The sequence below is a fragment of the Heteronotia binoei genome, chromosome 1, assembly GCF_032191835.1.
Source record: "Heteronotia binoei isolate CCM8104 ecotype False Entrance Well chromosome 1, APGP_CSIRO_Hbin_v1, whole genome shotgun sequence".
NCBI lineage: Eukaryota > Metazoa > Chordata > Lepidosauria > Squamata > Gekkonidae > Heteronotia > Heteronotia binoei.
This window is the reverse complement of record NC_083223.1, coordinates 56,758,835-56,770,062: the sequence shown is the minus strand read 5'-3', so window position 1 is coordinate 56,770,062 and position 11,228 is coordinate 56,758,835. Positions and strand designations below refer to the sequence as shown.

At 39.4% G+C, this 11,228-nt stretch overlaps 1 protein-coding gene across 1 annotated transcript in view; it reads right to left on the bottom strand.

The window, feature by feature from the left end:
• Positions 1–3,549: 3,549 nt before the first annotated feature.
• Positions 3,550–11,228, bottom strand: part of ARHGEF10 (Rho guanine nucleotide exchange factor 10) — a 138,500-nt gene continuing 130,821 nt past the window's right edge. Inside the window, exons 28-29 of the mRNA XM_060234889.1 lie at positions 8,684–8,806; positions 3,550–7,101 (exon numbers count right to left, since the gene is read on the bottom strand). Coding sequence (XP_060090872.1) covers positions 6,587–7,101; positions 8,684–8,806 — 638 coding nt within the window. The 3' untranslated portion in view covers positions 3,550–6,586. The remainder of the gene's footprint in view (positions 7,102–8,683; positions 8,807–11,228) is intronic.

Genomic DNA, 11,228 nt, shown 5'->3' with positions numbered 1-11,228 from the left:
TCCGGATTCACTACAAGGTGCTGGTTATTACCTTTAAGGCCCTATATGGCCGAGGACCTGCCTACCTTAGGGGCAGTCTCTCCCCATACATTCCCCAGAGGGTACTTAGATCTGGATCACACAACCTATTAGTAATCCCCGGGCCGAGAGAGGCGAGATTGAAGGCTACTAGAGAAAGAGCCTTCTCTCAGCTCCCAGACGATGTTAGAGCCTTGTGGGACCTTGCCCAGTTCCGCAAGGCCTGCAAAACAACTATTTCAAATGGCCTTCAACCAAAGTGTGTAGATGCCCAACACCACTGAAGAATGGCATGATGTTAGCACCAAACTGTTGTTTTAAAACTGTACTGATAATTTTAAATTGTAACCTGTTTTAACTTCCTAATTGATTTGTGATTGCGATTGTTTTATTGTTTTACTGTCGATATTATGATGTTGTTAGCCTCCCTGAGCCTGCTTCGGCGGGGAGGGCAGGATATAAGTGTGAAAAATAAATAAATAAATAATACATCATAGATACATACCCAGAAAAGACTCAGTCACTAAAATACCACATCCCCAAATGTAAAACCTGGCGAGCAGTTCCCAAATCCCTGACAGAATAGTTTTTAAAAAGGAAGACATTTTCTAAACCCAAACACAGAGACGCTTTAGGAATTCTGCACATCACCATAGCAGGGACTGTCCTGTTCCAGCCTTTCTCAGACCAAAATTCTCTAAAGCAGGGGTATCGAACTCATTTGTCACGAGGGCCAGATCTGACATAAATAAGACCTTGTCGGGGTGGGCTGGGCCATGTTTGTACCTATTTAAGATTAGGTAGCAGGGATATAAACTTTTTAAAGGACACAAACAGAACTAAATATATATATATATATATATATATATATTTAAAAAACTTAACATGCTTAAAATATCTTAAAACATTAGCACTTGTTGGTCTTAAAGGTGCTTTCTTTGTATTTCTCCCATGGGATCCAGGGGACTGGACAAAGGAAGCTCTGGCTTTTTCCCTCCCTCCCCAGGGGACCAGGAGGGGGAGGAGCATCAACCAATGGAGAAAATCGAGGTTTTGCTCTGTAGTTTCCTTGCAAAGCAAGCTCAGATGCAGAAGGAAGCAAGAGAGAGGGAGAAGGAAGCAGACAAGAGCCAGTTGCTCGGGGGCCTGATAGGAGCCCTCCGGGGGCCTGATTTGGCCCCCAGGCCACATGTTTGACACCCCTGCTCTAAAGGGTGGTATTGGGAACACAGACACTTCAAAAGATCTGAGGTGCCAGGTTGAGAGAATTCTACAAGGACAGGCGTTTGCTAAGGTGTCCTGGATCTTACAGGGAACACCTGTATCTTGGAGCAATCCCAGAAACTAAGGAGAATCAGTACAGCTGCCAGTGCAGTATAATGGGAGCGGGTCAGGGAGACTCAGGCTCAACCCTCTCTCTCTGTCATAAAAGTTCACTGGTTGACTGTATGGGCCAACCACTCTCAAGCAGCCTAATTTGCCTCACAGTTTGGGTTGTGATGACAATGGAGAAGGGTAGAACAATGTAAGTCATTTTGGATCCCTGCTGGAGAGAAAAGTGGAGCATAAATTAATAAATATTAATAAATTGTGTGTGTGTGTGTGTATAAAGTGCCATCAAGTTGCAGCTGACTTACAGTGACCTTGTATGGTTGTCAAGACAAGAAATGGTTTGCCATAGCATGTCTCTGCATAGCAACTCTGGAATTCCTTGATGGTCTACCCGTTCAAATACTAACCAGGGCCAACCTTGCTTAGCTTCTGAGATCTGATAGGGTCCTGGCTAGTCTGGGCCATCCAAGATGAGTACTGTGCTTCCCCCTCAAGCTTGATTCAAGACAAGAAGTTAGCTGGAGCAGTTGAAGCATATGCCTTCTTCATAGAAGAAAATGCCAGAATTAGCTGTGATCTCACCCTTGCAGTTTTCCCAGTTCTTTTCTTCATTGTGGCTGCAGGCATTTTCATAGCTCCATTTGGTCCCTATAATATGTTCTTATTTCCAGATAATTCCTTCAGCAAATCATCATTTGTAGCTTCCTTCCTTCTTAGATACGCTCCTTTCTGCCTGAGAACAATCAAAGCACACTGATGGCCAGTGAAATGTCCACACACAATGCAGAGTGACATGCAGTGTTTGGACATGGTCCAGTGCAGGGCAGGACTAGAACAAGCCAGCTAATAAAATAGCACAAAGATGGGAAATAAGAGTTGAAAAGCATTGATCAATTGATACAACCCCAATGTTGGAATCCTCTCTAGTTCTGGTGGATGGTGCTCCCAGAATTGTTTTAAAGATCCAACCATTCCATCTTCTTGATTGGCTTTCTGTAGAACACACACTGTAAAGTAAAACATTAGCTAGCAATTCTTGTTTTATGCATGACTTCTGGACTAGATGGTGCACTAAGAAATCCGCCCTTATTATACAAACATTGGTTATGAACAAGCATTTTCCTCCCACTGTAAATGTTGGCTATGAACAAGTATTAGTTGTTAATCTTAATAAACCTATGCACATAATCCAGCCAAAATTATGTACTTTTAAATCCCACTTTCAATAGGAGAGATTTAAACTCAGACCTTCAACTGAAAGCAAACTAAAATAAAAGCAGATTGAATCATGCCCTGTATTAATATCACATTTCATCATAGACTACATTTGCAAACAATAACCCTTGTAACAAAAATGTGATCTAAATGCTTGAACTTCACCACCACATGACAGTATCCTTACGAACATTCTGAATTTTATGGTTTTCTTTAATGAACGCAGTCATGTGTTCTTAAAAATACAAACAATTTCATGACTGTAATTCTGACGATCAGTGTCTCCATATAATAAAACCAGATGCAGAAGAACCTGACCAGTTATTTCTGACATCTTGCATTCATGTCCTTCCTTTCTCTTTCATTGCTGTGCTACAGTTCTCAAGTTCATGCCAACCATCAAGAACAAATAAAAAAAATACAAACCATGTTGCCAAACAACTATTTTACTTTTGTTACATTTTATACTGTTGTGATAGCAGTTGTAAAATGAGCAGATTTTAGATCAAGTACTGTATCACTGAAACAGTCCAGCTTTTGTGCTCCAAAGCCTGTTTCAGAACTATTAGGGCAGATTTAGACACCACAGCTTTCCCCCTCTGCACCACAGAGTGACTTTGCAATTATAACATCGTTAAGGATGCCAACACTTTTCTGGCAGGGCTCCTGTGCCTTTGACATCTAACTAATAGGTGCACAGATTTGCCCATTACTTTTATCAGGGGCTCACATCACACACAAAACCAGAGCACCTCTGTGTTTTGCAAACTATGCTAATACATATGGTTGCTAATCAGCTTTTAAATCATCAGTATATTAATTTAAAAAACACCTAATTTTTTTAAAAAATATGTTGAATGTATACTGTATTTGCTTTTTATTGTACCTCTTCAAGAAAAGTCCTTTCTGAGAAATTTCTAGCCAGCAGAGCAGAGTGTGTGTGTGCTTGGTAAACTTTTAACTGTAAAATGAGAACATCACAAGTACAGTTTGAAGATTTGTTTATTCACAAGGGGCTTTAAAAACATTTTTTCAGAGTTTATTTGGGACATAAATACAAACTTTTATGGCTCAGGTTATAACATTCATACTATTAAAGGTTAGAAAATATTTAATGAACTGTAGTGGTTATACATTAAGTTCCCCTTTCTCCTGTTTTGCAAAGACTTCTGCTTTCTCCAAGAGGAATCAGAAGCAAAATCTGGTCCACCTAGCAACGCTTTCAGCTATATCTATTTGTTGACTTTAGAAATGCCTCAACATTGGCTTGCGTCCACCACTGAAACAATGTGGTACCATTTTGCAATATATTACAAAGCAAATATATTTTATACCTGGTTACTAGTTAGTATTTTAGTTGATTTACAAGTTTGTAAAATACTTTAAAGCTATTCTTTACCGTAATATCTAGCAGCATATATTTTATTGATAGTTCTATACTTTACTAGCAATACTCAATATCAGGAATCCAAGAACTGTTCAGGGGCTGAGATAGCCCAGCATCTTTCACTTGGACAGCTGTGCCCAAAGTCCTGTCCCAGAATGTTTTTGAAGCCTCCATGAGATTTCAATAACAAAATTTCCCACGAGGAACAGGAAAGCTGCTGTTCACAACTTTGCAATAGCTTCACAGTTCTTAGGATCTTGGCAAATGGCAAAAAAAAAGTCAATGAGGAAGCTTAACCTGCTACATAATTTTTTTTATGGCTGTAACCTTGACTCATATGCTAGAAGTTGTTATTAATGGGGAAAAGGTCAACCTCGATTCCGTCTAAGCTGACATTCCAAAGAAATGGAAACACACAATGACAAGCAAACAGTTAAGTGCTTAAATTCTACTGAACTTATTTGATTTTAGGAATAAATAATTTGAGTTTTGCCTAAGGCAAATGCTTGATTCAGACCATGTTTCAAAAGCACATGCAGTGGCATTCCAAACACAGCCCACAAATTAAGAGTTTATTTAAGCACATGCAAAAAATGGGCCGACCATCTATATAATTGGGAATTGATTTAAAAAGCTAAGGCTGGAACTACCATGGTTACTTCTAGCTTTCATAAACAATCTGTCAGCTCTTTTTGACCTGTGCCCATTGATTCAGTAACATAGGACTCTGGGTTCACTTCTGTGTCTAAATATTCACTCAATAACATTTTGCTTGAACAGCTGACACTTTATTTTTTCCTGGATCAGATCAGGCACAACTGAACTTAGGAGCACACAGGGTTTATATAGATGCGACTATGGGTCACATTGCTAGGCAGTATGCAGAAGTTTAAAAGATTCTCATGGCCTCTCCACCCAGGACCATGGATATTGAACTCACATTCCCACCTTCATTTGGCAGTGGCTATCATTAGCTGATACTGGAGGGTGAACTAGATGTAACATCACAGGATTTATCTTCCCAAACTGAGCTTCGTATTGCAATGCCACCTACATCAAGGACAAAAGGGTGCACATAAGGCTTGATCCAAGTACTCACAGCTGGTGGGGTAAATCATTGTTGCAGATCACCACCAATTCCACTGTCCTGTTCATCCAAGTTCAATAATTTTCACAAGTCCAAGAATAACCCATTTTGTGGTTTATGGAGGTATCTGGTCACAAAGCAAGATCCACTCCTCACTATGCAACCTGAATTCCAGCAAGTTCCAGGCCCTAAGAAGGCTCACATCTCATGAAATGGCTGCCAATACCACCTTAAAGTTGGCTTCAAACAGGAGCATGCAGGGCATATACCTGTTGACTGAATTAGCCAAATCATAGCAGTGTTGGATTTCACAGACGAGCCTGAATTCCAGGTATGTATATCCGCTCGAACTGAAAGAGAATGGAGTTTGGCAAGGAGGGTTTGTGCATCTTGCTCTAGGTAAACAAATTCTCTTTCCTTGCAATACAGCACTATGGCAGGCTACTTTCCCTCACACATTATGCAGTGGATTTTACCTACAGCCATAGTTAAAGTGAACATCAGTGAACCTTAGATGAAAGCTTGCATTAATAATGTGCACTTTTGGCAGCCATCTGATATAGCTGTATAGTGCTGAACTCAATATTACCTTATGAGGTCATAATGGTCTCTTCATGTTACAGTTCTTTTGTTGCTATTCTTTCCAAAAGCTTCGTATTACAATTATTTTTCTGCGATCTTGTCTCATCCCACACAATTCCAAACATATACAATTTACACATGAATGGCCAATATTCCGTTGCCAGCAACAGAATGTACAATGAAAGCACTGAAAGAAAAACCATGACATATACCTACTGCTTAACTAAAATCTGCATACAGTGTAGGAGAATCAACAGATGGAAAAGCTCTAAAATAAAATATGTAAAATGTACATTTCATGTTGAATTTTTACATTTATTTTTTGCATAGATTTAAATACTAGACCCTAAAATTAGTATTCTTTGTTTCATAGGTGTATAAATCTAAAATATTTGACCAAGTTCCATTTTTTGTCATTGCCTTGAGGATAATACATGACAAAGAATCTATGCATTCTGGAATTGAGACAATATTGGAATAGTTATTCCCCAAAAACCCTGGGTAAAACATGCAGCACATACACAATATTGCTCAGTAAAAAGAGGTTACTTAAGAAAGCAAAGCCCATCAATAGAATACTACTTGTCTCTCATTTAGGGCTCAAGGCCATAAAATTGCAATATAAATAATGGCAACATTGTAAAAAATAGTTTAAAATGAACTGTAATAGTAGTAAAGTTATATTTCTGTTACACAGATAAGCATTAAAAGTTAAGTATTTTCAAGACAGTTCTTAAAGGGAGTTCTCGGGATATCTTCAGAGGTCTTACTTGAACAATTGGTCCTATTGACATCTATATAACTAGTCATACAAATAGACCTTATCAAAGATGCGCCTTAGCTTAGAACTCCTTTTGAAATGATGACACCACCACCATTCTCTTTTGAAGAGGGATCATCATGATGAATTCAGACTTCTGGAGCTAAAGCAGATGTCTTTTACATAGTCACACTGCATCATGATTTTAGATATTTAATAGTGGAATCTGCCAAATCATCACAGATGAAACCAATTCGTCTGGTCGCTGAGGCTTAGACTTTCTGTTCACTCTTCTATGCCCTTGGCCTCCAGAGATAACTAATACTGAAATTGCTTTCCCTTCTTTGGATCTACATTTTTTACTTTGACTAAGAGCAACATCTTTCAAAAGCTCATAGACAGCACTCTCCTCGGGCCTGTGTTCGGTATTGGAGGATCCATGAGATAACGTCAGAGACCCTGAAGATGAAGACATGTCACTTTTTTGAGCAATAGAGCCTACTGAATCTCCTAGCCAAACAGCATGGTCATCTGCATTGCTTATGGAGGAACTGGGTTGCTCATTGTGAACAACATTCTTTTGGTCATCATCTTTCGATACTGAATGAGGTCGACTCAGACTATGCCTTGATTTGCTTTTGCTATGCTTGTTTGTTACAGAAGCCATTACAAGGAACTTAACTGGGCCATTATGTGCATGGTAAGAGACCATTCCCCTTCCTGAAACCAAAAAGAAAAGACATTTAATTAAGGAGTCGCATTATGCTGGGCATTATCTTGCTAGCCATGTTATACTGCCTTTACATCAAGGTCAGCCATGTTATACTGCCTTTACATCAAGGTCATACCACCATTCTTGCTGTTGCACCACATCCTTGGCTTGGAAGCATAATTGCTGAATTCCTATTCTCCAAGAATCAGATGATATGTTACATACATCACACAGATGTCATTACAACAATGTTCCTATAATTTCCTCTCCTCATCCATAACAATTAAATACAAGGCTTTTTTTGTAGCAGGAACTCCTTTGCATATTAGGCCACACAATCTTGATGTAGCCAATCCTCCTGGAGCTTACAGCAGGCCCTGTACTAAGAGTCCTGTTGCCTAATATGCAAAAAAGTTCCTGCTACAAAAAAAGGCCCTGATTAAATATAGTCACCAAATGGTCTTGTGTCACCATACTGAGTTTCCTTGGCTCTGCCATCAGCAACCAGTATTGTGGTGTGGAGAAAGGGAACACACACAAACACATATACAATAGGATGACTGGATAGGTACAGTGTTTGGTGGCTCCTTTGTAAACTTGTGAAAACGCTTCCTTTACACAACAGGGAGTCAGATTCCACCTCCAGTCTCTGCCCACTCTCTTAGGAGTAAAACATGTGAACAGAATTAAAAATGCATTGGAACAACCTACTATATACTACAGTGACCTTCTGACCCTAGAACAAATCAGAAAAAATTAGGACACTAAGAGTTGAAGTTGACACACAGTTCATGCTTTGTTCTCTCTGTTTTCACAACAGCATGAGTAAAGAGATCAGCTGACTTGTTTTATTTGGCATTTCTGCTATCTCAACATTGCATGCCTTCTCCACAATCCACAGCCAAAGGCCTTGTTTTCAATCAATCTTACCCCACCCTTTATCTCTTTACATAATGATGCTGGTCTCGCTAAAGTAAAATTCTTTCCTAGATTCCAGACAAAAGCTTTAAAAATTAAAGGCCCTGCAGCATAATGGGGTATGTCCTGTGTAAGGTATTAAAATACTATCACAGTCCCTCTTTCTGCCTTTTTACTAAAGGAGTTGTCCTGAAAAGCAGCTGACTAGCTGTCAAAATGGTTTAACAGAAAAATCTACAAGAGCAATGCAAGACGCAACCCAGCGATTAATCATAAAGATTCAAAAATCTGTGTAAATTTCCCAAGCCATAAGCATGGTCAACAAATACATAACCATCCAACATGTGGATTGCCAACTCCCTCCGCGCCCCCCCCCCCCTTCACATATTGGCTTGATTAATAGGTTCACCTAGCATACTTGTCCCATATGCAAAGAGGGACAAGTATGGGATTGCATTACTTCTTTAACACCATATTTCATTTTGTTGTATGATTACACATACACACACATGCACAGAGGAAATTAATATCCTCAGTTGAAATGATAGCAACAAAATCATTTTTATAACCCCTTCTCCCTATTTATCAGAATCATGGTGAAAATTGTATATTTGGGTAAAGAACAGTAATTCAGTATAGGCCACAGAAGATTAAATCAGACATTCTACTTACCAGTTACTTTTGGGATTCCCTGCAAACGAGGAACTGGGAGTGCTACTATAATCCCAAGGTTTGTCCCAACCAATAAGAGGCCATGGCATGCCAAAAGGCTGGTTACAGAAACCCGATGCTGTCCTGCAAGATTTAAAGTGCACTGTATTATTCTATTACAAGACTAATCTTACTGCAAACAGACTGCACATGTAAAATTCTGCTTTATTAAAAGTGATGTTTTGCAAAAGCTGAACAAATCATAATGTTGGAGATTCCGCAAGTCCTGTCAGTTAAGTGTTGACATTCTCCAAAATTGTATAAAATGTTGTAGTTCAACCCTTGCTTTTTTGAGATCTTCTGAAAGGACAATTAAGTTTACTTTTGCAGAACTTTTATATCAGCCAAGCACTGACAGATGTATCTTACAATATGCATGTGGTTTCAAAGGATTTATCTACAGCAACCCTGATCACATGTTAGATTAGTAAGGAAATGGCTGCTGTTCTGTTCAGCATAGCATTGTTATGGAAGCTGATTCCGTTTGAGCAGAATGCAACCAGTTCCATTTTACTCTTAAAGGAAATGGTGTGTCTTCAAAGAATGAGCACTTAATTAAAGATCACCATTAATGCATGAAAGATGTTGTCTGTCCACATGCAAGAATGCCCAACTGCTCCATCAGAAGGGATCAGAGGGGCAGCTTTGACTGAAACTGAAAAATCTGCCCTTGTAGCCAAAAGATGCCTGGCACTAAGATGATCTCAGCTGGATAGAAGAGTAGAGGGCATCTGTCAGGGAGAAGTCCTTAGACCTCCCAAATAATGCTAGAAGCACCAGCTAACAGTTGTTTGTAAAAGTCAAAGTACAAAACCAGGCATTAATAAAACAGTATCTCAGTAAGCAAGAGAACTGCAATGTGGAACGCTGGTATAAAAAAAATTCTGGAAGGTGAAACATTTTTTCTATTGCTATGGAAATCTCTTTTCACTAACTTGCAAATATTTACATAATTTTAATAAACTGCAAATTGCTAACAATAATTGTTGTTGTTGCTATTACTATTGAATTAAATATAATAAAACCATCCTTTATATAATAAATGTCCTTTCGTGGTGGCAAAATGGAGCATCCTGATTGGTTGGGACTGTGCTGGGTCAACCTTTGGCCCCTTCAAACCATCCATCAACTGCTCTTGCATGGCATTGGCTAACTCAGCTTCTCTCTTAAGCCCAAGTAGAAGTAATAAATTGTAAGTCCCTGCTATGCTCCCCATCCACCCGGTTTTGTGTTAACTGGGCAACATGTGGATTTTTCATGTGGGTGCAGCTTGCATGCATGTCAACTCGAACCCTGGAAAAATCACAATTTTCATTCAGTTCACAAGAGACAGTGACTGAGTAGAGTGGGATCCTGGTTTACAGGAATGCAGGGGACAATTCCTGTAAACAGCAATTCCTGGCATTGGTTTAGATGTATACACAGTTCAAAGAGAACATTACTAAAAGCAATTCATAGTCTGGTTCTAAAATTTAAGGCTTAATTTATTACTGACAAACATGATAAGCACACTACTATGAAGAACTTGGCAGTCCTTCAAATCTCCTTTGAGATTTTTTTTAAAAATACCCAGATTTACTACAAAATGGTCCTAATTTCTGTGAATATGGCAACCCCCCCCCAAAAAAAACACCAGTGTGCATATTTCATGTTTTTCAACTCCACAACATTCTACCACTTCATAAAGTATGAGGAGTAGCTGTAGGTAGAACTCATCTGTAATACAGCGTGGGATCCTGCCACACATGGGAAAAATACAGTGCCTTGTACATGGGTGAGGAACAGGAGATCTAGAAGTGGAGCCTAGCCAGGATGGGATATAATGCCATACAGTCCACTGTCTAAAGTAGCCATATTCTTGAGGGGAATTGACTTCTACAGTCTGGAGATCACTTATAATTCTGGAAGATTTCCAGACCCCACTTGGAACCTGGCAACTACAGTGAAGAGACTATCTAGTGCTTGGCCTCCAAATGCACAAGACCTTGCTCATGAAAGAGGGAAGCACAACTCAGACAAGCTTTTGACCTTTATGAGAGAGGCACCAATATAGAGAACACCAATAACAGCTTTTCAACTAGCAGAAATGCTGTTCTGCGCTAGCAGGAGAAATCTAATTACCAAATACTTTCACTGTCATTGCCTGCCCACTCAGTCACTCTTGTCAGTTTTAGTAGTGGGGAAACCCCAGCAACCCAGCTGTGAAAATCAGCTCCTTGGAGGTACTGAGGGGTAGCTGTGTGTTGGGATGTTGAACAGCTCATTTTCACAGTAGATCTGGTAGCTTCCTTCTTACTTGGTTATAAAATCAAATGCTACAATATAATCCCTACTGGCAGTTGTTCTTTAAGTGACATAATGGAAGGTACAACTGATACTAGAATATAAGTTATGGTCAGCTTGCGCAAAAGGATTTGGCCAGCCTGTTGTTTTGCTTGAGCCACTGCCAAACAGCTGGCTGTGCTTATATCAGTTTTTTCACCCCAGATACTTCCTGTTTGTTTTG